Here is a 27,654-nt window from a genome sequence, read left to right on the forward strand (position 1 = left end):
CGATTTCCATGATTTTTTTTTGGTCATGGCTTTCAAGTAATCCAGTGATTTTAAAATTTTACTTCTTGATCTGTTTTCCATGTCAGCTGTTTTAAAGATGAGATACTTTATGTATTCTTTTTTTTTCAGTCTATTGACTTTATTTAATACTTTTTTTTCTATCATGTAGCCATTAATTTCTTTTTGGTCTATTCTCATTTTCAGGGAGGCTTTTGTTTAGGTAAGGCTTTAATATAAGGTAAAAATACCTTTTGTGCCAACCTGTTAGTTCTTCCAGTTTTGTTTTCTTCTTGAACTCATTTAATTTATCATTTTTTATTTCTTCAAAAATATCTTTATTTCTTTCAGGAATACTAGTTGATCTCATGATAAAGCTGTATTTTCTTTTGTAGATTTATTAAGAGTTATTCTTTTCTTCTGGGTTTGTGTCATAGGCATTCTTGTCTCTTTAATAGCACTTTACAATTAATATTTTCCTTCCTTTGTTCCTTCCTTCATTCGTTTGTTCGTTCATTCATTCCTTCCTTCCTTCCCTCCTTTCTTCTTACTTCTTCCCTTCCTTTCTGCCTCCTTCCCTCTTTCCTTCTTGTTCTTTCATTTTTCTTTCATGAATTGGGACTTTGTTTTTGGATCAGGTTCTGCCCACTTTAGAAGGGAATGTTGGGGTCTTTTGCAGTCCTGATCTGTCATATCTTAGATCCTGCCACTGTCTTCTCTTGGTACTGAGAGTACTATGTTTTTCATTGATCACAGGTCCAGGTCTCATCAAATTGCTGCAAAATTTTAGTAGATGCTATTTCCTACTCTTCTATTCTTAGTTTTTTTAGACTTCAGACTAATTTGGGTTTGTGCAACATAGTTAAGATTTTCTCTTAGTGGGATCTCCAGTAGAAAGTTGCTGATAAAGGCTCTGTCAGTAGGTTGGAAGGTTCTACAGGTTCAGAATAAAAGAACCTTAGTTCTCTCCCTTCCCTCACCATTCTTGCCCTGGTCACTCACTTGTGAACTGAATCTGTTATCTTGTTCCAGGGTCAGTGTGACAGAACTATAGGTTCATCCTTTGTTTGTCCATCTCTGGTCATTCTGACCTGGACTGTCTGATATCTTGCTCGTGGCAGGACCAGAAATACATATTTATGGTCCCAGCCCTGATCTGTACCTATAGGGTGAATCCATGATCTTGGCAGGAAAAATAAAGCACTGTGGTTTGTCCTTGGATTTCACTATTACGACTCTGGTGCATTTCCTTAATCTTTATTGGAGTAGTTGTGAGGGAAATGAACTATTTCATCCTACTACATCAATGTTGCTGGTCTCCTTGAGTATGTACTCAGGATTTTATTTTTATTTTTTGTGATTCTGGGTATGGTAAATGAGAAGGATGCTGGTGATGCATCCCCTCCTCTTCAAAAGGAGGAGGAAATAAAAGCCATTGAAGCATTTTTAACAATGCACAGAAGTGAAGGAAGTTCAGAGGGGAAATTAGACAAGCAGGATAGCTTTGAAAGTAATATCTTTAATTTATTAGGTAGCAAAATATATATAATAAAGATTTTTGTTTTCCTATATCTTCATTTTTTTGGTTTACTTTGTATATGGAAATTTCTTTTGGTATTTGTTAGATTCAAAATATAAAATCTAAATAACAGAAAAAGAATGCATTTGCCTGGAGTCATGTGAACCTTTAGGCTTTAATATGGTAGGGAAAGAATAGGAAGGGAAAAAGCCACTGCTGGTGCATATCAACTAAGCTTTATTCCATTGTCTACAACAGCACAAGAGAGTAGTAGTAGACCCTGAGTAAATGACAGGAGACAAAATCCAAGAAAGGAATCTGTAATAAACTTCATGGACCCAGATGTCTGTGCATCAATGTACAAAGTATAGGTAACAAGGAAGAGGAATTTCTGTTAGCAAAAAAGGATAGTTTCAGTTCTTGGATGTTATTGAGACTTGGTAAGATGAGACCCATGGTGGAGCAGAGCCAAGATGGTAGAATAAAAGCAGGGACTTGTTTAAGCTGTCCCTCAAGTCCCTTCAAATTTCTGTAAAAAGTGACTCTAAACAAATTCTAGAGCTACAGAACCCACAACATCACAGAAGCTTCTCTCCCGCCTGAGAAGAAACCTGGAAGGCCAACAGGAAGGGTCTATCTCACTAGGCTGGGAGCGGAGTGCAGTCCAGCATGGCCTGTGCTGGCACAGACTGGGCTGGAGCAGGCCTCAGGGGATTGAATCACTGGCAGCTATGGTGGTTTCCAGACTTCTCAACCCACAAACACCAAAGACAAATTAGAAGGTCAGTGGGGAAACTCTGTTGGGCCTGGGTAAGAGAGGAGTGTGGTCTGACCCCAACCCTGGGGCGGTGGAGGTGGCGGCGGTGGCAACAGCTGCTTCTGGAGTTCCAGGCCCACCGGGGATCAAATGGCTGATCAGAGGGCTATTGCATGGATATCTGTGCTTGTACTGAGGCAGGATTCTTTTGCTTTGCCCTGTTTGAATCTGGGTTGCAGCCCTGGATGGTGGTCCTGGGGTAAGGAGGAGTGCTGATGTAGCAGAACTTGTAGTAGCTGAGGAAGGGGAGTCCTTCTCACAGTTTCAGGGCAGAAAAGAGTACTTGTAGTCACACACAGACAAGAGCACAGGCCAGGATCCTTTGATCACACCACCTTAGAAGAGCTAAAGATTTATAGGTGTCTAGAAGTAGCTCTGACAACAGCTACGCAAAACCCCTGAAAGTTGGGACAGGTCAAAAAAAAAAAAGCATTCTGAAAGCAGAGTCCTACCTTGACAGAGAACTCAAAAGTCAAGTAATTGGCTGGGAATATGAACAAACAACATAGAAAAAAATCAGACTATAGAATCTTACTTTTGTGACAAAGAAGATCAAAACATACAACCAGAAGATGACAACAAAGTCAAAGCTCCTACATCCAAAGCCTCCAAGAAAAATACGAATTGGTCACAGGCCATGGAGAAGGTCAAAAAAGATTTTAAAATTCAAGTAAGAGAAGTAGAGGAAAAATTGGGAAGAGAAATGAGAGTGATGCAAGAAAATCATGAAAAACTAGTCAACAGTTTGCTAAAGGAGACCCCAAAAATACTGAAGAAAATAACACCTTAAAAATAGACTAACCCAAATGGCAAAAGAGGTCCAAAAAGCCAATGAAGAGAAGAATGCTTTAAAAAACAGAATTGGTCAAATGGAAAAGGAGGTCCAAAAGCTCACTGAAGAGAATAATTCCTTAAAAATTATCATGGAGCAAATGGAAGCTAATGATTTTATGAGAAATCAAAAAATACAAAACAGAACCAAAAGAATGAAAAAATAGAAGACGTGAAATATTTCATCGGTAAAACCACTGACCTGCAAAACAGATCCAAGAGAGATAATTTAAAAATTATTGGACTACCTGAAATCAATGATCAAAAAAAGAGCCTAGGCATCTTCTTTCAAGAAATTATCACGGAAAACTGCCCTGATATTCTAGAACCAGAGGGTAAAATAGAAATTGCAAGAATCCACTGATTGCCTCTTGAAAGAGATCGCAAAAGGAAAACTCCTAGAAATGCTGTAGCCAAATTCCAGAGTTCCCAGATCAAGGAGAAAATATTGCAAGCAGTCAGGAAGAAACAATTCAAGTATTGTGGAAATGTAATCAGGATAACACAAGATGTAGCAGCTTCTACATTAAGGAACCGAAGAGCTTGGAATATGATTTTTCTGGAGGTCAGAGGAGCTAGGATTAAAGCCAAGAATCAGCTTCCCAGCAAAACTCAGTATAATACTTCAGGGGAAAAATGGATATTCAGTGAAATAGAGGACTTTCAAGCATTCTTAATGAAAAGACCAGAGCTGGATAGAAAATTTGCCTTTCAAATGTAAGACTCGAGAAGCATGAAAAGGTAAACAGGAAAATGAAATCATAAGGGACTTATTAAAGTTAAACTGTTCACATTCCTACACAGAAAGATGATATTTGTAACTCATGAGACCTTTCTCAGTATTAAAGTAGGTGGAGGAAATAGATAGGTAGATAGATAGATGGCACAGGGTAAGTTGAACATGAAGGGATGATATCTAGAAAATAAAATTAAGGAGTGAGAGAGGAATATATTGGGAGGAGAAAGGGAGAAATAGAATAGGGTAAATTATCTCACATGAAAGAGGCAAGGAAAAACTGTTACAATGGGGGGGCGGTGAAAAGGAATTAGTCAACCTTACTCTCATTGGATTTGACTTTATGAGGGAGTAACATACACACTCAATTGGGTATCTTACCCTACAGGAAAGTAGGGGGGAAGAAGATAGAAGGGGGATGATAGAAAGGAAGTCATTTTGGGGGAGGGGGTAGTAAGAAGCAAACAGTTTTGAAAAGGACAGGGTCAAAGGAGAAAATAGAATAAGTAAGTGTGGAACAGGATGGGATGGAGGAAAATATAGTTAATCTTTCGCAATATGACTTTATGGAATTGTTTTGCAAAACTACACATGTATAACCTGTATTGAATTGGTTGTCTTCTCAATGGGGGTGGATGGGTAGGGGATGAAGGGAGAGAATATGGAACTCTAAACACATGTCAAAAAATAATTGTTTTTACATGCAACTGGGTAATAAGATATACAGGCAATGGGGTATAGAAATCTATCTTGACCTACAAGAAAGTAAGGGGGAGGGGAATAAGAGGGGTAGGGAGTGATAGAAGGGAGGGCAGACTGGGGGAAGGGGTAATCAGAATGCATGCTATCTTGGGGTAGGGGGTAGGGGAGAGATGGGGAGAAAATTTGGAGCTCAAAATCTTGTGGAAATGAATGTTGAAAACTAAAAATAAATAAATTCTGGGAAAAAAAAGATGAGACCCATGGAGAGGTGACTCTGGAAAGATACTTCTTATTTAGAAGAAACAGGGTACGTTAAAAATAGCTATAAACTGGTCTGCATATTCTTCCATTCTGCCTCCCAGAATCCCTTCAAGACTCAGCTTAAGTGCTTCCTTCTACTTCCTTCCTCTCTCAGGAACAAATGAATTAAAATATGACAAATGTTTTCCAAACCTTCAAGTGCCATATAAAAATGAGCTATTATTATTTTATTGAAATTTCATGCAACTTATATATACCTATTGTACATGTTGTCTCTTTTAGAATGTAAACTCCTTGAAGGCTAGGAATAGTTGCACTTAGAACAGTCCCTGATGCATAATAAGACTTAATAAAGTCTTATTGATTTACTAGTCTATTGATTGGCTAGCAATTCCATTATATAAAGAGGGGGAATGGTAGAGAGAATTGGGGTGGCATAGTAGCATAAAAAAGAGTGAGGAAGCATGGTGGAAAGCATCTCAGTGAAGGACAAAGGAGGCAGAAATGGGAGCAATATTGTCAGCTGACTAAATTACAGGTTGTCTGGACAAAAATAGGAAATATATGAGTTTGAGAAATATAGACCAAATCCAGAAACTGAGCATGATTTATTGAAGTTCTCTCCCTACCAAAAGATGAGTGGATACTAATTTCTTAACTTGCTTTAATGATAGTTTCCTCCTTGTAAAGTTGGAGGAGCTAACAAGGGGAAATTCTGTTCTAGTTAGCTAGAATATCTATCTAGTTATCTTTGTCTCCAACAAAGAACTAGTTTCTGGGTTGGAAATGTTGATAATCTTGAGGGGAAATGTCATTACATAATATTTTTTGTCATAAAGGAGGGGAAAGCTGGGAAAAGTCTAACCTGTATCTTGGGTTTTGGGAAGTCTCAGAAAAAAATAGCTGTGATCCTTATGAAATAAGAAGTATGGAAAACTATTGGGAATGAAAGTCTGAATATACAATTTACAATTACAATTAAGAAGGAAAGAGTTGTCTAAAGAGATTGCTTTGGATGTACAGGTCATTCACCAACCAAATTAGATTTTTAAAAGACGTGTAGAAGATCAGAGGAAGGATAGGTATTGAAAGATGAATACAAATACGCAGTTATAAGAAGAATCATGTCTGGATGGACTAGATGACCTATGAGATCTCTTTTGCTTCTAAAATTCCAAGATTCTGTAATTCTGATTTCACCATAGAATCATAGAATTTTAGAACAAGAAGAGACCTTTGACATCATCTTGCCCAACCTCTTCGTTTTACAGATGAAGAAACAGGTCCAAATCAGTTAAGTGATTTGTCCAAGGTTACCCAGCTAGTTAGCGTAGTGCTGGGACTAAAAGCCAGGTGTTCTGATTCCCACTTAAATGCTCTTTCTAGTATACTGTGCTGGGGTCCTGTGATTTCAAAGAATTTGGCCTCATTTATAGGTATTGAGTTCAAAGGTATCTGAAGTTATCTAGTACAACCTCGTTATTTTGCAGCTGAGAAAACTGAGACCCAGATAATTGTTAAGATTCAAACTCAGGCTCTGCCTCCAAATCCACTTGCTCTTTCCACTGTACCATGCTTTCTCCTTCCAACTACCCTGACAACAAGGAACTAACCTATATGTAAGAAACCTCATCTTCAAGCTATTGAAATGTATATTTTTCTGTAATTCATACCTTGTTTTATCTGACCTTGAAGTTTCCTTTCCTGCTAATATACTAAATTCCTGTAATTTGGCCTTGTTTCTCATGAATGGTGGGGACACGTTACCAGTTGTTTCTGATAAAGTTTTGCACAATTTCTTTTTGCTTACTTGTCAGAATTAGTTCCATTTATAAAAAAAATGAGTACATTACCAGTTGTTTCTGATAAAGTTTTGCACAATTTCTTTTTGCTTACTTGTCAGAATTAGTTCCATTTATAAAAAAAATGAGTACATTACTAGTTGTTTCTGATAAAGTTTTGCACAATTTCTTTTTGCTTACTTGTCAGAATTAGTTCCATTTATTAAAAAATGAGTACAAAGGGCAAGAGCTTAACACATCAAGAAAGGAAATTCAGTGCAACTTTAGACACTTTAAAAACACATCATCCCCTTTATCAGGCCTACAGCAGGAGTAGTTCATATATCATACCATAGACTTGTATATAACTTTCTTTAATTGCTCATTCCTTGGGTTGGATTTTTTCTTTTTCTTTTTTTTTTTTAAAGTGGTTTGTGGAAGCTGTGAGGGGAGGGGTTGAGGATCAGAGAGACATCAGAAATCATACTGTTCAGAATGCACAGTGAACAGTTAAGAGTTTACCTTTACTGAGATAGCCGGTGGGACCTGAAAATTCTGTAAAATAAGCCATCATGTATTGTATATCTAACTAGTTTCCTTCTCTATAATTCTCTGAACTACTGTATATCAAATTTCTCTATGGTATTATTTGTAAATGGCACAAAGAAAATTGTTCAGATAAATTCTAGTATTATATTGTTGTCCAGAGATAGTTTTTTAATATATGAAATTGGCATTCCTTTCCTTTCTTTAAAATATTATTATTGAACAATTTGGCAAAATTTCCAGGATGGTTAGGTGATATGCCCTCTTTTTTTTTTCTTTTATTTATTTTTTATTAATTTTTTTGTTTCCTTTTAGTTTACAGGATTCAGTTACACAATTCCTTGAATTTCACATTTTGTCCCCCTCCCTCCCCTCCCTCCCCTCCCTTCCCTCCCCCCCATGGTGGCTTTTAGTCAAGTACAGGATCTGTAAATACTTTCACATTATACATTAGTCAGGTTATAAGGACGGATTGTACCAGCTGGAATGAAAAATGGTAAAGAGGACATAAAACCAAATAAGAGAAGGAAAAAGATCAGGTATTTTGCTTCCACCTGGATATAAACTTAGTTCTTTCTAGTTCTTTCTCTGGATGCACATATTTCTCTCCATCATGAGTCTTTTGGGATTGACTTATATCACTGCATTGCTGAGAAGAGTCCAGTCTATCAAAGTTGGTCATCACACATACGTTGTGTCTGTAATTGTGTACAAATTTCTCCTGGTTCTACTCTTCTCACTTCGCATCAGTTTGTATCAGCCTCTCCAGGTAAATATGAAGACTGCCTGCTCCTCGTTTCTTATAGCACAATAGTATTCCATAACATGCATATACCCCAACTTGTTCAGCCATTCCCCAATTGATGGGCACCCCCTTAATTTCCAATTCTTTGCCACCACAAAAGGAGCTGCTATAAACATTTTTGTACATATGGGTCTTTCTCCCATTTCTATGATCTCTTTGGGATATAACCCTAGGAGTGGTATTGCTGGATCAAAGGGTATGAAAATATTTATAGCCCTTTGGGCATAATTCCAGATTGCTCTCCAGAAAGGCTGGATCAGTTCACAACTCCCTCAGCAATGCATTAGTGTTCCAATTTACCCACATCCTCTCCAGCATTTGTCATTTTTCTGTTTTGTCATCTTAGCCAGTCTGACTGGTGACATGTGGTACCTCAGAGTTGTTTTGATTTGCATTTCTCTAATCAATAGTGAATTAGAGCATTTCTTCATGTGCTTATAGATAGCTTTAATTTCTTTCTCTGAAAACTGCCTGTTCATATCCTTTGACCATTTATCAATTGGGGAATGACTTGTATTCTTACAAATTTGACTCAATTCTCTGTATATTTTAGAAATGAGTCCTTTGTCAGAGACATAGGTTGTAAAGATTCTTTCCCAATTTCCCACCTCGCTCTTAATCTTGGTTACATTGGCTTTGTTTGTACAGAAACTTTTTAATTTCATGTAGTCAAAAATCATCCATTTTACATTTTATAATGTTCTCCAATTCTTGTTTAGTCATAAAGTCTTTCTCTCTCCACAAGTCTGATAGGTAAACTATTCCTTGATTTAGGAGACTGCTTACAGTATCAACCTTTATACCTCGATCATGCAGCCATTTAGACTTGATTTTGGTATATGGTGTTAGATAATGGTCTATGCCCAGTTTCTGCCATACTATATTCCAGTTTTCCCAGCAGTTTTTGTCAAATAGTGAGTTCTTATCCCCAAAACCAGGGTCTGGAGGTTTATCAAACAATACATTACTATAGTCATTGACTTCTGAATCTTGTGTGCCTAATCTATTCCATTGATCCACTCCTCTATTCCTCAGCCAGTACCAAGTAGTTTTCATGACTGCTGCTTTATAGTACAGATTGAAATCTGGTAAAGCTAGTCCACCTTCCCTAGCATTTCTTTTCATTAATTCCCTTGATATTCTGGACCGTTTATTCTTCCAAATGAATTTTGTTACTATTTTTTCTAGCTCTATAAAGTAGTTTTTTGGTAAATTAATTGGTATGGCATGGAATATATAATTTAATTAGGTAAAATAGTCATTTTTATTATATTAGCTCGACCCAGCCACGAGCAATTGATATTTTTCCAATTAGTTAGATCTGACTTTATTTGTGTGAAAAGTGTTTTGTAGTTGTGGTCATATAGGTCCTGGGATTGTTTTGGCAGGTAGATTCCCAAATATTTTATAATGTCTACAGTAACTTTAAATGGGATTTCTCTTTCTATCTCTTGCTGTTGAATTTCATTGAAAATATATAGGAATGCTGAGGATTTATGTGGGTTTATTTTATATCCTGCAACTTTGCCAAATTTATTGATTGTCTCAAGTAGTTTTTTACTTGATTCTCTAGTATTATCTAAGTACGTCATCATATCATCTGCAAAGAGTGATGGCTTGGTCTCTTCTTTGCCTAATTTGATTCCTTTTATTTCTTTTTCTTCTCTGATTGCTACTGCTAACAATTTTAGTACCAGATTGAATAAGAGGGGTGATAGTGGACACCCTTGTTTCACCCCTGATCTTATGGGAAATGCTTCTAGCTTCTCCCCATTACATATAATACTTGCTGATGGCTTTAAATAGATGCTACCTATTATTTTAAGGAAGGCTCCATTTATTCCTATACTTTCTAATGTTTTTAATAGGAATGGATGTTGTATTTTGTCAAAAGACTTTTCTGCATCTATTGAGGTGACCATGTGGTTTCTGCTAGTTTTATTGTTATGATCAGTTATACTGATGGTTTTCCTAATATTAAACCATCCTTGCATTCCTGGAAGAAATCCTACCTGATCAAAGTATATTATTCTTGAGATAAGTTGCTGTAGTCTTTTTGCTGGTATTTTATTTAGAATTTTTGCATCTATATTCATGAGGGAGATGGTCTATAATTTTCTTTCTCTGTTTTATCTCTCCCTGATTTAGGTATCAGTACCATATTTGTATCATAAAAAGAATTTGGTAGGACTCCTTCTTCACTAATTTTCCCAAATAGTTTGTAGAGTATTGGAATCAATTGTTCTTTAAATGTTTGATAGAATTCACTAGTGAATCCATCTGGCCCTGGAGATTTTTTCCTAGGGAGCTGACTGATGGCTTGTTCAATTTCTTTTTCTGACATGGGATTATTTAAGTAATTTACTTCCTCTTCAGTTAATCTGGGCAACTTGTATGTTTGTAAATGTTCATCCATTTCCCTAAGATTGTCAAATTTATGTGCATACAATTGGGAAAAATAATTCCTAATTATTGTTTTGATTTCCTCTTCATTGGAGGTAGATTCACCCTTTTCATTTTTGATACTCATAATTTGGTTTTCTTCTTTCTTTTTTTTTATCATATTGACTAAGGGTCTATCAATTTTGTCGTTTTTTTCATAAAACCAGCTCTTAGTTTTATTTATTAATTCAATAGTTTTCTTAATTTCAATTTCATTAATCTCTCCTTTTGTCTTCAATATTTCTAATTTAGTATTTAATTGGGGATTTTGAATTTGTTCTTTTTCTAGGTTTTTTAATTGCATGCCCAATTCATTGAGCTTTCTTTTCTCTAATTTAATCACGTATGCACTCAGGGATATAAAACTTCCCCTAAGAACTGCCTTTAATGCATCCCACAGATTTTGGTGTGTTGTCTCATTATTATCATTCTCTTGAATGAAATTACTGATTGTTTCTATAATTTCTTGTTTGACCCACTCATTCTTTAGGATTAAATTGTTTAATTTCCAATTAGTTTTTAGGCTGTCTTTCCCTGGCCATTTATTACATATAATTTTTATTGCATCATGATCTGAGAAGGATGCATTTAATATTTATGCCTTACTGCATGGAATTGTGAGGTTTTTATGCCCTAGAACATGGTCAATTTTTGAGTATGTGCCATGAACCACTGAGAAGAAAGTATATTCCTTTTCATCCCCATTCAGTTTTCTCCAGAGATCTATCATACCTATCCTCTCTAAAATCCTGTTCACCTCCTTAACTCCTTTCTTGTTTCTTTTGAGGTTGGATTTATCAAGTTCAGAGAGAGGGAGATTAAGGTCTCCCACTAGTATAGTTTTTCTATCTATTTCTTCCTCTAATTCCTTTACTTTCTCCTCTAGGATTTTGGATGCTACACCACTTGGTGCATATACGTTAAGTAGTGATATTGCTTCATTCTCGATGGTGCCTTTTAACAGGATATAGTTTCCTTCCTTATCTCTTTTAATTAGGTCAATTTTTGCTTTTGCTTTATCTGAGATAAGGATCGATACCCCTGCTTTTTTTACTTTAGCTGAGGCATGATATATTTTATTCCAAACTTTTACTTTTACTTTGTGTGTATCCCTCTGTTTCAGATGTGTTTCTTGTAAACAGCATTTTGTAGGATTATGATTTCTAATCCATTCTGCTATCCATCTCCATTTTATCGGAGAGTTCATTCCATTCACATTTACAGTTATGATTGTTATCTGTTTCTTTCCTCCCATCCTATTCCTGCCCCTGTTAATATTCATATTTTCCCTCCCTTCTCCCTTCCCTCCCTTAATAGTTTTCCTTTTGACCACCACCTCCCTCAGTATTCCCTTATCAGCCCCACTCCCTTTTCCTCCCCTTTCCCCTTACTTCTTCCCTCCCTACAAACCACTCTCACCCCCCCTTTCGTAACCCTTTCCCCCTCCTACTGCCTGTAGGATATTGTTATACTTAATGAAGTATGCTATTTCTTCTTCGCATCAAGAGTGACAGGAACAAATCTCATGCGAAGCTCGTCTCCCTACCCTCTTTCCCTCTAAAATGATACTTTTTGCGTTTCTTCTCCATAGAGTCCTATGCTTAACTGGTTGTTATTCCCTCCTTGTACCAGAACCAATGAGGGAAAAGCTCATATGCTTCCCAACTCCCTCCCTTTTTTTGCTGTGCTATACAGTTTTTATGTCTCTATGAGTGGCATAACTTACCCTTTTCCACTTCAACCATTCCCTTTCTTCCATTGCAGTCCCTTTGTAGCCCTTAACAAGATTTTTTTTTAAATCGCCATTTTGTGTATTTTATAGTCATACCCTCTACTTGTCTATAACCAGTTTGCTCTTATCAAATAGCAGTGTGTGGGTGTTCTCCTTGTTTACCTTTCTAAGTCACTGTTGCATCTCGTAATTGGAGGTTGAATTTTCCATTGAGTTCTGGCTTTTTTATCAAGAAGGTCTCGAACTCTGTTATATCGTTGAATGACCATCTCTTTGCCTGGAAGAATATGCTCAGTCTCGCTGGGTATGTGATCCTTGGTTGTAACCCAAGCTCTTTTGCCTTCTGGAAAATTGTATTCCACTGCCTCCGATCTTTCAGTGTAGAGCCTGCCAAATCCTGTGCAATCCTCACTGTGGACCCTCGATATTTGAATTGTTTCTTTCTGGCCGCTTGAAGTATTTTCTCTTTTATCTGGTAGTTCTGGAGTTTGGCCACATTTCGAGGACTTTTCATTTTGGGATCTCTTACAGCAGGTGTCCGGTGGATTCTCTCGATTTCTATTTTACCCTCAGGTTTTAGTATCTCAGGGCAGTTTTCCTTAATGAGCTTCTTGGAGAATGTTGTCCAGGCTCATTTTTTCATCATAATTTTCTGGTAGGCCTATGATTCTCAGATTATCTCTCCTGGATCTGTTTTCCAGGTCAGTTATTTTTTCTTTGAGGTATTTTACCTCTTTTTCTAATTTTTCATTCTTGTTGTTTTGCTTGGCTAATTCTTGGTTCCTCATAGAGTTATTTGTTTCCATTTGGTTAATTCTGGTTTTTAGCAAATCATTTTCCTTGGTTAATTTTTGAAGCTCCTTTTCCATATCATACACTTTTCTTTTTAGAGAGATGTTTTCCTCATTATAATGTTTTTCTAATTGTGCTATTTTCGTTTTGAGAGAATCATTCATTTTGTCTTCTATCTGTCTCATTTTGTTTTCAAAGTTCCTTTTGATCCCATCTAGGAGAGCCTTCTGTGCTTGGGACCCATTCCCTGTTGAAGTTTCAGCTTTGGGTGTGGAGTCCACATTGTCTCCCTCTGAGGTTGGTTCCTCCCTCTGAGGATAGTAGGACTCCAGAGTCTTTGTCTTTGTAGTCTGCTTTCTACCCATTTTGAGGCAGGGTCCTAGCCACTCCCTTCCTCTAGGATCCCAAGCCTTTACTGTAGAGGGTTTTGCCCTGGGGCAAGAGTTACTGTGTTTTCAGGGTCAGAGGGGGGGTTTGGAGCAAGTGAGGTTCACTCTGTCGTCCTAGTCTTTGGAGGTCCTGAAAGGGGCTTTAAAAAAAAAAATTTCTGGGCTATGAAGTGGTAGCCCCGGGAGTGTTTGCTGTCCAGGACAGGGGCCCTTGTATTTGCTTCTTACCTTGCTCTTTCCAGTCCCAGCCCTTTGGTGATAGGCCTGGTAGTGGACCTTGTGGTTGGTGGGAAGACTTGCCCTCCGAGTTGATCATTCCCCTTCCTGGCCTGCCTCTGCTGGCCGTGCCTTCCTGGCCTGTGTGACCGCACTGTGTGTCCCGGCCTGCCCCTGCATCTGCCCGCCACGCCTTCCTGGCCTGCCCCTGAGTCTCCTGATATGCCCTCTTAATGAATTTGATTTTGTTTCAGAAAGTGGTTTAATTTTCTTAGTTTGTAGGAAACTTGAAGAATGAGTAGTTATCTCAAGTAGAAAGACTGCTTAACTTGGTCTTTAAATTAAGTTAAAGATTATTTTCATTAGATATCGAAAATATTTTTATTTAGCATCTAAACTATCATTACTTGGTTTTCTATGAAAATTATAAATGTGAGCTATTATTATTTAGTGCTCAAGGTTTGAAAAGCATTTTATATACGTGAGTATATATATACATGTATACCTATATTTAAATTCTAATTTGATCCTCTCAGCCCTTTTATCCCTTTTTTATATGTTTTACATATTTTACATGAGCTAGACTTCAATCCCAGGTTTTTCTAATGTGCGCTACAGAACTGTATAAAACAAAATGCTGCTGCTTTTTGGAAAACACAAAGTGTGCTTTTTTTAAGTGTAGTAACTTAGTACTAAAATGAATGATATTTCTACTTATTTGTAAGCTTGATAGCAGAGCTTTATAATTCTGTAGACTTGCATGTTGCTCATGGGAAAGTTTTTTGGTAGTGAGATAAAATATTTTTCTAGGGCTGCTTGTTTATGCCTGAAGTTATGAATATGTGGGGAATAGTTTGATGACAAATAATTATGTTCTATATGTTTATTTTGCTAGCAATTATTAATGATTCTTACAAATAACATTATATTCTAGAGACCTTTGCTGTAGTATCCTTAATATCCATGTAACAATGTTTTAAAAAATAACTGAAATGGCATTATGAAAAAAAAAGCATCGATTAACAAATCTTCTAGGAAAAGAGCTTCTTTATAACAGTCAGTTACACTAAGATGTGAATGATGCAGTCTTTGATAAATCATGCAAGACAGCATTGTCACAGATGTGAATGATGCAGTCTTTGATAAATCATGCAAGACAGCATTGTCACAGATCATATTATTCAACAGCCATTTTTGTTTTTTTTTTTTGCTAAGTTGCACATGTATGTGCTGTACAGGACAAAAATGTATCTCTAAACAACTTTTCCTTGTCACTCAACAATCCTAGGTTACAAACCTAAACCCTAAGTGACATTATAAAGTTATAGACATTTGTTTTCAACATTTTCACCTACCTCTTTCAGAATCTTTTTTTATTCCTCAGTGTTGACCTTTACCCTCATCAGTCTTCCCTCCTTTTATCTTTGTAGCTCATATATAAATCATAGGCTGCCCAGTGACATTTTGGAGACCCCTCACTTCTCTGGCTCATTGTCTCCACCTAGAGGTGACCTGGGAATGTCAACATTTAGAACTTTTCTAAGGGTTGCTACCACTTTCCCTAATAAGCACTAAGTCGCTGTAAGATTTATGGTGTAAAGGACAAGAAAAGATATGTTTCTGAACTTAAAGAGAATCAAGAGGCCATCCTACCCTGGAGACCTGTGAAGTCTCCATGACTTACAGTCCTATCCTGGGGTTTGTTTCTCTATGCTGTTACTCTCTTCCAAAGCCCCTTTGTGTTGCATTTCTCTTTTCTGGCTATTATTTTCAGTATTAGTTGCTTCTTGTTTTGTTCTGTGATACACTAGGCCAGAAATAAAAGTTGTCATAAATCTTGCTTCCTACTACTTCTGGGAACTTCACTCTACCACCTTTCTTCCATTAAGGCTTACTCTGCCTGTATCTCTCAGGAGATTTTTGTGCCTTTGATTGATTAGCTTCTTGTTCATGGTCTCTTCTTTCTTAAGCTCAGTACCTGCTCATAGTACTTATTGCTATTCCAACCCATGACTTCTTATCTGGTGACATCTGTGTGTGTGTTTGTGTCTTTGTTTCATATAGATTTATGTTACATATATGTACACATGTGTGTATGTATACACACATACCTTATTCACAGATATACAACATATTTAAGGATACACATATGTATATGCATATACATTGCAAAATATTACAATTGTCTCTGCAAAAATTGAGGCCTAATATGTCCTAATCCATCTAGTTAAGTTATATATCTATAGGAATATTTAAATCTGTTGATATCTTAGGTAGATAGACAGGTAGGTGGATCGATGTACCCTCAAAAACGCAAGCTCTCTAGTTAATCAACCCTTATAACTCTATTTCAGGTACCTGTATGGTGATCATACTTTAGATCAGGCCTGCACTACCTGTGGCCTGTAGGCCACTTTCAGCATGCCAAAGGATTTTTTTTTCTGCATACAAAGGATGTTTTCCTTTATGGTTTTCATGGGCTGCCAGAAATCCTTTGGCATGTCACAAGCAGTCTGAGGACTGTAAGTGGTCTGCAGGCTACAGGTTGTGCAGGCCAGTCTTAGGTGGTACACTTACCTGTAATATAATCTATGATCTTGAACTCTGAAAGTTCCCCTCTCTGATCATATTTGCCTGTTTTTCTACATTTCCTTCTGTCTTATTTTTTCCTGCAATCGTTTCTATATCCTCGTAGTCAATCACCTTTCTTTTGGCTTTATTTTCATTCCTTAACTATCTTAACTCTCTAGTTAACTGGTTCATCTATACATTGATATTTACAGTTGTTTTCCTTATCTTCTTCTCCTACTACCATTCATATCCTGCCAATTCTTGATTCATTACGCCCACCCCAAAATCCTTATTCTTCAGTTAAATTTCCATGCTGCTAAAGGATATTGTACCACTATGTGAACTAAGTCAGTTAAACATTTGTGTTTTCTTATTCTAACTTGTCCCTCACTCTATCATGACAGTCATCTTATTCTTTTCTAATTGACCATCAGACCCCCTGTAATGTAATGCCAAGGAAAGGAAACTTCCCAAGGTTCAGAATACCAGCATAGGTGCTCTCCATTTTATTCAGTGACAAACAAAGAACAGAGAAGGTCAGAACATGACATCATTCAAAATACAGCATTTACTAAGGATGACTAAATAATCTCCAAGTACTACCCCACCCCAGGACCTTCCAATCATTCAATCAATTACAAAGTCCCTGTTCTAAATACTACTCCACCCCTAGGCTGTACCTTCATTTAGTCCACCACAAAGCCCCTCTTCTCAAATGGAGATTAGTTTCCAATCTTAAGTAAAGTACATTCATTTGTTCAACCATAGAACACAAAAAGGTCAAAAGTTCCCCACCCCTGGATCACAATTGAATCACCCCCAAAGTTACATCAAGTTTAAGCACAGCACTTAATACCCAAATGGAGGTCTTTTCTTCATCTTGACATGAGGCAAGTTCTCAGCAATCTTAGTTCCTGGGGAGACAAGGCTTAGCAAGGCCACAAGATACATTGCCAGTCTCTTCATTAATTCATCCTCTGTCTGCAGAACAGTCCTAGAACCCCTGAAAACATTAGCAAAACCCTCTCCCAGGATTTCTGTAAACATACAACAAGAAAATCCTTCTTCAGGGCTTCTGAACCAACAGAAAGGTTCCCAGACCCCTGCAACAACAGCACTGTCCTTCACCAGTGGACAGCATTCACACTCTGTCTGCAGGACAGTCTCAGTAGCTCTGAACCAACAGAAAGGTTCCCAGACCCCTGCAACAACAGCACTGCCCTTCACCAGTGGACAGTATTCACTCTCTGTCTGCAGGACAGTCTCAGGGCTTCTTAACCAAAAGCCAGGTTCCAGGACTTCTTCAACAACAGGACTGTCTTTCACCAGTGGACAAATCTGGCAAAACAACATCAAAACAGACAGACAAAGTACCAGCAAAACAGCCATGTCTCCTCAGTCCTTGGCAGCTCAGGGGGCAGGTCTCAAAAGTCCAGGGCAATTCAAAGTGGCCCTCAGCAATCCTTCTCAGTCTCTCTCTGCCTCCACGAGGTGCTGCTTCCAAAAAATTCTTCTGCCTATCACTTGTCTCTCCAAATCTACGTCACCAGCTCCTGCCAGTTCAGGACTCTCTTTTCACATCAACAAGTCCATCCCACAGGTGGGATTAACAAGCTCTGGGTTTTAACACAATCAATTTGAAAACCAAGCCAATACAGGGGAATCTTTAATTGCCATTACTATCACACCCCCTAAATTTGACTGTTCCAAATTCTTAGGTAATGCAGTGGTTAGTGTGTGTAGCAGCAACACAATATTCACAGCACCAAGAATGACTATGAATATGCCTGTGTAGTTCTGAATCACAAAATATGGCAGACTCTCCATATAGAAGACAGAAGCAAAACATTTATTCAGACACTAGAAAGCCAGTTCCCAACACCAGAAAACTGAATCCATCATAGCAACAAAGAAGTTAACACACCATAACACAGTAGGGAACCATCCCATCCCAAAGCCTTTCCACAAACACTCATGAGCCCAGCTGTCTCCTTCCCTGCATCCTTTTTCTTCCACCACACTAACTGCTCTGACTTCCAGCTCCACCCATTCAGTAAACTCCTCCCACCACAGGCTCCATGTGATTGCATTTGGCCTATTAGGCATCAGGGAAGATCTTTAAATTCCCTTAGGCCTTGTAAGGGTCAGGGAAGATCTCCAAATTCTCATAACTGTGTGGGGTACAGAGACCCTACCCCAAATTGACTACTTGGAGACCTCGAAGTGAAGATAGGAAGTTTTATTAGAATCTTGTGAGAAGCGGGCTGTCCAGTCACTGGAATAATGCCCAGGAGAGGAGACCGCCGTACAGAAGCTAAAGCTGGGTTAAATAAGCAAGGGTTACATGCCCCTCCCAAACATGAACATAATTATTAGTAATGAGACTCTAATTTTGTTAGATAATATACATAATGCATTAAGGCCATTATGCAAGTGAAGTACAACCTCAGAATACTGAACTCCCTTTCAGTCTAATCTAGATACACCCTTATCTGGGCCTGAGTGACCCAAGGCTGCTGTCTGTTTCCTGATTGGTTAAATCTACCTGCTGCTGCCAGCTTCTTCCATTCTACAATATTTCATTTTAGTATTATCTAGGAGTTTTCTGGAAACTAGGGACTTAACTTCTTCCCAAGGTTACTGCTTCAACTCTTTCCAAGTCTGTTACTTTTTATCAGTAGTCTTGTTCAGCAATTCTTGCAATTTTATAGAAACTTAACTCTTTTATGGTAAACTGGGTGAGAAGGGCTAACTAGAATAGAGCAACTATACAGAAAGATTTCTAAAGTTTCAAAGTCACATAATTTCTAGAAAATGGAAACTTAGGCCTAAGGCCAAAGGACTTACTTCCTTTAGCAGATAGTCTCTGAGAAAACACATTTTTACCTTTCCCATGCATTACCATTATAGTGTGGTAGACTTGGAATCTGGAAGACTTGAGGTTGAGTTTTTGGAAGAAAGTTGACTGTTTGAGAGACAACTTTGTTATGCGACCCTGGGCAAGTCACATAATCTTTCTGTGCTTCGGTTTTCTCATTTGTAAAATGGGAATAATGATAGCACTTGCCTCACAGGGTTGTTGTGAAGATCATATGAGTTAACATATGTAAAGCACTTTGCAGACCTTAAAGTGCTATATAAATGATAGTTAATTGTTATCAGGTAGCTAGATGGTACAGTGGATAGTGGAGTAGACCTGGAGTCAGGAAGTCCTGAGTTAAAATCTACCTTCATACACTTACTTGATTTGTGACCCTGGGCAAGTCATTTAGCCTCTATATGTCTTAGTTTCGCCACCTGTAAAATGGAGATAATAATAGCACTTACCTCCTAGGATTATTGTGAGTATCAAATGAAATAATATTTATAAAGTACTTTGCATACCTTAAAATGTTCTATAAATGCTAGCTATTATTATTCTGCTTAAATTTCATATGTTATTTTCGTCCTTCTTTCAGCAGATAATGTTGCTTCCTATTTTTCTGCAATAATTGAGGCCATCTGTAAAGAATGCCCTCATATCTTCTACTTCCTGTCTCCAAATCTGTTTATATCTTCATCCATTCTCTCCTCCTTTGCTTCTTTCTACAGAAATGGCTATTCTTGCCAATTCTGATCCCTCTACTTGTACCCTTTATACTGTTCCCTTTCTTATCTTTTCTAGGAGCCAGTCCCATTCATGATTTTTTCTCTCTTTCATCTTCAGTCTTTTCTCTATCTATTGACTCATTTTCTACCATATACAGACTTGCTCAGGATTACCTCATCCTTTAAAAAAGAAAATAAAACCAAAAAACTACTTGACCTTGTAGACTTCTTTGGCAATTATTTCTATTTCTATTTTCCTTTTACTACCAAACTCCTACAAAAATTGTTTATGCTTGCTGTCTTCATTCCCTCACCACTCAAACACTGAGGAAAAAGCCAGGTGCAGTCAATATTTTGGCAAACTAAAAAACTGTAGCATATCTTTTTGAAAATTTTGAATACAGAACAATATAATCATTACAAGAATTGTATTCATTGAAAGGTGAGTGAAGAGCAGTGAATTAAATATAGATTACAAGGTAAGCTAACCTAATTATATCATCATTGCTTGGCATTTGAGTAATATGAAATGTCTATTTTGTAATTTTATTTAATAATATGGTATCCTTTCTAAAACAAAGTTAGTTTTACCTCCTATGTTGCATTTTCAATCATTTGTTATAACCTAGTATACATTTTATTTTTATTTATTTATTTTTTTTAAATTTTATTTTATTTTTTTTAATTAAGCAATCAGGGTTAAGTACCTTGCTCAAGGTTACACGGCCAGTTATTTCTGGGTGTGGTGCTGAGCGTCCGAGCCCGGGATTCGATCTCCAGGTCATCCCAACACTGGAGCCGGCGCTCTTACTTGCAGAGCCACCTGGCCGCCCCTAATATAGATAATGCACAATTACTGTTCTTTTTTTTTTTTTTTAAAAGCAATCGGGGTTAAGTAACTTACTCAAGGTTACACGGCCAGTTATTTCTGGGTGGGTGCTAAGTATCCTAGTATACATTTTAAACATTATATTCCATATGAGAGTTTCAGTAAAGTTTTTTACCCCCAAAATCTGTATTGCCAGTTGACCTAAGATAATGTGGAAATGAAAACTTTTCCAATATTTCAGTAACTGTGCTCTGAAAAAAGAGGTGCAATTTTTTTCCTTCTTTACATTACAGTTTAGAATTGAGCGTTCTTAGTATAATTCAATTCACAAATACCATTTGATTTTCTTTTGAACTAAATTTTAAGTAGAGTTTATCTATTTAATGGTCTTTGAAGTTTGTCTAACATGGATACAGTTGCCCTCTCTGAATGACATTTTTGAACAATGTGACCTTTCTGTAATCTATCTAAGAACCATAAATTGAGCAGACGTGGCTTAGATGTGTTGCACAACCAAAAGTACAAGGGCTTTATTCCCAGCAGAGTTCTGAAATGTCTTTCTTGAGTACCTGCTGATACCTTAAATCTACTAAAATCAAAGAAGCTTGAATGTCTGGTTTCCTGGCCACAGAGACTACTAGAGGGTGGTATGAGAAGGACATTGTGAAATTCAGAAACAAAAACTCAAAACAGTCTCTCATGTGTTTTTGTGTTTTACATATGTCTGTGCAGGTATCAATGTATATGTAATTGTGAAATTAAAACAAACTTTTGTACCTAATAACTCATGAAGACTTTGTATTTTAATAATTGATGGCTTATAAGGACCAAGAGTCAATCAGTTATTTGTTTATTAAGTGAAAGTTAAAGTATATATTTGCATTTTACTCTGTTTGTGAAGATGGGCAACTGCATCATAACACATTTTTAGAATGATTTCTGTCCAGAATGGTTAAAATAAAATGTTAAAAAGCGCTATCAAAATTTTTATTTAAATGGATGATTCATAGTTAATTATACTGGATAAATTCAGTGATAATGATTACCATTCAATTTGTCTCTGTTTAGCTTTGAACCTCTCCCTTTGGTACTTTCCTATCAAAAATGTTACCAACAGCAATCTTTTTGCTTCTCTATACTTTGGCACATAGCCTTTTCTTCTAGCTTCTCTCTCATCACAGGAAGAAAAATTAAAGAGAGGTCCACACAGACGTGCAAATAATAGAGAAAAAGTTGCTTCCTCTTGGATACTGGAAGAAAACTTTTAGGTTGCTTTCATCCCTCAGTATTGCAGAAGCAGCTCCTTTCCATTGCTTTTATGATTACCCCAGTGGTATTATACTATTCAGAATTTTTAGTGTTTTAAGAACGCACTTTAAAAGAGAATATATTAAATTTTCCTTCATGCCATTTTTGATGAGAGCATTTTCCATTTGTAGACCTGGAAAATTTGTGGGAGGCCTGGTGTCCTATTTTTACTGATTCCTATTCCTAGCCTTTGGCATTGCCTTTGAATTGTTGGACTGGAGAACAGGGACCCACTTGGGCCATGTCAGGAGCAGTGGTGACATGAGGGGAATACTTCATTCACTGAAATATGGAAATCCATCATACTACATCCTGGAGAGTAGGGTCATCTATACCAGAGGCAGGATCACCCAAGAAGCAGTTTGGTAGGTGTCTTAGGTCTGTGGGTGGTAGCTTTACCCACTACAGTCGCAAGATGGCATAACTATTTTTCTTTTTTTTTTAAGTTATAAAAAAAGACACTGTGTTTCTGTCTTCTAGAGAAAATCAGGAAGGAAATGACAGCCAAAGGTTCTACAGGAATGGATGTTCTTCTGTCAACATTAGAGGTAAATAAGGCTTAATAATATTTTTAGTTATGATCCTCCATGAGAAATGCTAAGTAGCATAATGAACATAATAAACATTGATTTTTTTCTCCCTTAACCTCGATTAATAACAATTTAAATTTTCCTTTTGGTCAGTGCTTTTGACCTACAATTACATTTAAAGAAATTAAACTTTGTTATTTTTAAGTATTATTATATTATAGTCATCTTAAGAGAAGTAAGCATTCTAATTTTATGTGGTTGTATAACTAAGTGATTCAAAACATAAAGTTTAAATTTCATTATGACTAATTTTAACTAGTAGGAAATGAAACTGTACCTAGAAATAAGTAAATTTAATTAATAAAAATTATGAGTATTAAAATTTCATTATTATATTATAAAGTGGTGATATAGAGGTAGTAAGTTGAATTTAATAGAGATTATTACATGAGTACTTCAGAAGATTACATTAATGAGAGTACTGTTTTCACTGACACAGATCTTAGTGAATTGCTATGGCCAAAAAAAAAAAATTATGTCTAGTGATGATCCTCTGACCTAGATGTTAGTTAGACTTCAGTGACATTCAGAGGTCTGTGGCTAGAAAATCTTTTTATTTTTTCTTAATTATTGCATTCTGCACAGCTGCTGTTCCAAACCTCTTCTGTCCTTGAGCTTCCCATGCTGTCATCTTCTCCCATCCTCTTAGCTGAGGACCTTGCTTCATACTTTAATGAGAAAATATAGAAGCTGTTTACCATCTCCTTCATCATTTCTTCCAGCACAATAGTATTCTATCATATTTATTTACCATAACTTGTTTCTCCATTCCCCAGTTTATGGGTACTTATTCTCTGCTCCCTCAAAAAGAGCTAAAATATTTTTATTTTATTTATATTTTATATAATATTTTTAACGTATTCTTAGAGTTTGTTTTGCGTAGTACTAATTCCTGCCTTAACTTGCCTTCCCTCTAATTACCCCTTTGACTTCTTCCCTTCTGCTGCCTCCTTTGGTGGAGTAAAATATATTTTTGAACCCAACTGTGTGAATATATGTGTATTCTTCCCTCCTTTGAGCAGTTCAAATGAGAGTGAAGTTTCAGTGTCAGCCACTCCTTCTACCCTCTCCTCCTTGTTTGTATAGTTGCCTACTTTTGTATCTTGATTGTGTGAGATAATTTCCCCTAATTTTCCTTTCTGTCCCTTCTCCCTCTTTTAATTTTTTCTCTTAAGATCAAGACATTTAGGATTGCTTCCACACTTTGCCTGATTAGACTCCATTGATGAATCCTGATGATGATGAAGTTCAGAGGGAATACTTTTATCTTCTACCCATATTAGAATGTAAACAGTTTATCCTTGTTTAATCCTTTATCATTGTATATTCACATTACCTTTTTCTGTTTCTCTTGACTCCTTTGTTTGAACTTCAGAGTTTCTACAGAGCTTTGGTCTTTTCATCTGAAATTTTCTGAAGTATTCTCCTTCACTAAAGGCCAAATGATCATACTCAATTTTCCTGGATAAATTATTATTTGCTGTAAGCCTATGTCCTTTGCCTTCTGTAATGTCATATTTTAAACTTTGTTTTCCTTATAGTGGTGGATTCTAAATCATGATGATCCTGAGTATGCCTCCTCTGCGCTTGGATTCTTTCTTTCTGGTTGTTCTCAGTATTTTGCTGTTCTGGTCTGAGCTCTCCAAGTTTCTGACCTGGATTTGGGTTTGAGCAATGGTAGATTGATGCTAGGCTTGACTAGTGGCAGCCAGATGGGAGGTTCTGCTGGTTCAGAGTGATAGGACTACAGGTTTCTTTTTGGTTTGGGATTTCTGCTCTAGTTATTCCACTTCATACTGGACTACAAACTGGATCCAAGGCTGTCTCTGCTCATGGAATCTTAACTACATCACTGCTACTTGGTTGTTCCTTGCACCAGAGGGCAGGAAGAGGTCCACTCTTCCCTGGATCTGTGACCTGAAACTGGGTGGTGGGCAACAAAGTTGCCAGTTTGTATCTGTTCCTATATTGGTGTCCCAGTATAGGTCTGAGGATGCCCCAGTATGGGCCTGGGGCCTCCACTTGTGTTGGTATGGTCCATGTACAGTGCCCTCTTGGCCAGATCCTGTTCCCAGTGTCTGTAGACCTCCCTATGCCAGCCTGGGCTTGAAAAATGACTTATTGTGACTTTTTCTTGGAATTCCCCTTTAGGATTTGGTCTGGTATATTTTCTAGGTCTTTTTGGAGAAATTTTATAGGGTGTGAAGGGGGGCAGTGTTGGAACCTTGATATACTGTTTCCTACTATTTTGCTAGATCTTGGCTTCATACTGCCCTCCATCCCTCCCAGTAATGTCTTAATTTCAAAATTGGATGATCTTTTCTTAGTACTCATCCTTACTGCCTACTTTGAAACTATTTTCACTCTTGACTACTCTCTTCTTTCTAGTTTTAATTTTTTGGGAAACCACTATTTCTTGGTATTCTTCCTCCATGTCTTATGATTACTACTCTCTCTCCTTTGCTGGATCTTCAGCCATATTCCTCTAAGTTTACTCTAAGCCTCTTTCCTAGGCCTCCCTTCTTTTCTTTCAAACATCTCTCTTGGTAACTTCATTAGTTACCATAGGTTCAGTTATCATGTCTGCACAGATGTCTACCAGATCTGTATATACTATCTTAGCCTCCCTCCTGCCCTCCAGTACCAGCTACCTGTTGGACATTTCACACTGGATACCCCAAAGATATCTTAAATACAACATGTTCTTTAAAAAATGGTGTTATTTTCCTCCTCAACCCACTCATCTTCTGAACTTTATTATTTCTTTTGAAAGGGCTAGACCATGTTTCCAGTAAGTCAGGTTTATAACCCTATAGTCATTCTTGATTCATGACTCTTAAGTCGTCCCACATATGCACTCAGTTGCAAGTTCTTGCTGATTCTGGCTCCACAATGTTTCTTATGTTTATTTCCTTCTCAGTATTCAGGTAGCTACAACTCTAATTTAGTCCCTCATCACCTCTTGCCTGCACTATTTCAGTGATCTTTATTTATTTATTTATTTTTGCTTTTTGGAGGGGGGAAGGCAGGCAGTTGGGGTTAAGTGACTTGCCCAAGGTCACACAGCTAGTTAAGTGTTAAGTGTCTGAGGTCAAATTTGAACTCAGGTCCTCCTGATGCCAGGGCTGGAGCTCTATTCACTGCGCCACCTAACTGCCCCTTCAGTAATCTTTAGATTGAAATTCCTGCTTCCATTCTTTCCATACAGCCACCAAAATGATCATTCTAAAGCACTGGTCTTACTATGTAGCTCACATGCTCAAGAATCTTTAATGATTCCCTTTTCCTTCTAGGATAAAATAAAAATTCATCTGTTTAGCATTTAAAACCCTTTACAACCTTACTCCAACTTTTTCAGCCTTATTTTTTCACCATTCTTCTTGTTTTTTTTGTCTAAGCAAATTGATCTTCTTACTGTTCCTCTCACATGACATTCTTTCTCCTTTGCACAAGCTAGCTCCTATATCTGTAATCTCCATTCCCCTCCCCTCCTTTTTCCTTCTTAGAATTCCTAGTTTCCTTTCAAGGTTGGCTTAATTGGTTTGTGTGAGACCTTTCTTAATCTTTTAGCTGCCAGTACCTCCCTCTTCTCCCATTACCTTGTTCTTATGTGCATGTAGTTGTTCTAAGCTCCTTGAGGGCAAAGACCGTTTCATTTATATCTTTATATTGCTAACCCTTGGTACATAGAAGGTACTCAATAAATGCTTATTGATTGGTTGATTGCAATAGCCCTTTGTTAGACTGTAGCAGCAAGCACCCCAGCATCCCCAGGGTGGCTGCCAACACAGGTTCTTAGATCTGCTTTTCTAAAGGAAAGCAACTCAAAATGGGTTAACAAGCTTACTTTAATCAATCAAACATATATCGTTTACCTAGTTCAGGGGAAAAAGGTCAGCACCGTGAACTTCAGAGTAAACAGACGGAAGTTACAAGACAGAGAAACATTTCAGTAGACAAGCTTCCAAACTGCCCAACCATTACATACATCCATACTTAATCACAGTTACCAGAGAGGGAAGCATCAACATCTGGGTTTTCAAAGCTGGGGGGCTCTCAATGGCTGCCCAGAGTCTCATCTGGTCAAATCACATAACACTTCTCAAAGTGAGCCCCAAAGCAAAGCCTCACATCAGGGATTATATAGCCTTCTCTAGGCTCAGAGAATGTAAGAACCCTGTTAACCCACTGCCCAATCACAAAGTATCTTGAAAAACAAGCCTCCCACCACAGGCTCGTGGTGCACTTAAGCCCAGGGGCAGGGAAGATCTTAAAAATTTACATTCCTATAACATAGGCATGTACTTGAAGGCTTTTTACTTTGGTAAGTAAGACCTGCCTGAATTAATGCTTTGTTGGCATAGCACTGAGAACTTACAGTCACCTTCATATCCCTTAATCATAAGTCACATGACTAATGCTTTTGTGGAGATAATAGTATCATAGATCTAGAACAAGAGCGTACTTCACAGGCTGCCTAGTCTGAGCCCCTCGTTTTACAGATGAGGAACCCGAGGCCCAAGGAGGTTTATTGTCTCTTCCAAAATTATACAGGTTAGAGTAATTAGTGCTATGTATTCATACACTAGTTTGAGTTATCATAAGTATAAAAATGTGGATAGGAGAGTGTGTTGGAAGTTGGAGATAAATGTAAGAATTTTTTTTTTCCTTTTTGGAGGGCAGTTGGGGTTAAGTGACTTGCTCAAGGTCACACAGCTAGTTTTTGTGTTAAGTGTCTGAGGCGGAATTTGAACTCAGGTCCTCCTCACTCCAATGCCAGTGCTCTATTCACTGCGCCACCTAGCCACCCAAGAATTTTTCTTAATGCCATGAGGATCCCACATTCATTTTCCCTTCCTTTTTTAAAAAATGATTTCCTTAAAAATTGGAAAAATTTTCAGAAGCAAATACAGTCATCAAGATTTATTGAGAACAGTAGATTTTACATACATATATATTTGTTCATTGCAGCATTTTCAGCATAAAGCTGAAATTTGAAAAGCAAGTGGTATAGTTTTATGTTGATAAATTTTGGGAAAATTATCTTTTGTGCAAATATATATCTTAGGATAGTATTTAGAAGAATTAATTTCTTCGTTTGACCCTGGGAAGGATGAATATATTATTGAGGTAATATTTTTATTCTTGGGAAATATTGAATTGTAATATTTAGTGTAGAGTTTTTTTTGTGTATGTCATGGA

At 37.3% G+C, this 27,654-nt stretch overlaps 1 protein-coding gene across 3 annotated transcripts in view; it reads left to right on the top strand.

Annotated features, from left to right (window-relative positions):
* The window catches only part of AGTPBP1 (ATP/GTP binding carboxypeptidase 1), a 238,964-nt gene that overhangs the window by 59,531 nt on the left and 151,779 nt on the right, over positions 1-27,654 (top strand). For all 3 annotated transcript variants that reach the window (XM_069105050.1, XM_069105046.1, XM_069105052.1), the window contains one exon: positions 22,343-22,410. In XM_069105050.1, the coding sequence (XP_068961151.1) occupies positions 22,343-22,410 (68 nt within the window). The remainder of the gene's footprint in view (positions 1-22,342; positions 22,411-27,654) is intronic.

The sequence above is a fragment of the Petaurus breviceps genome, unplaced genomic scaffold, assembly GCF_028583685.1.
Source record: "Petaurus breviceps papuanus isolate PSGF00001 unplaced genomic scaffold, PetGlider_PUasm1.0 138, whole genome shotgun sequence".
Taxonomy (NCBI): Eukaryota; Metazoa; Chordata; class Mammalia; order Diprotodontia; family Petauridae; genus Petaurus; species Petaurus breviceps.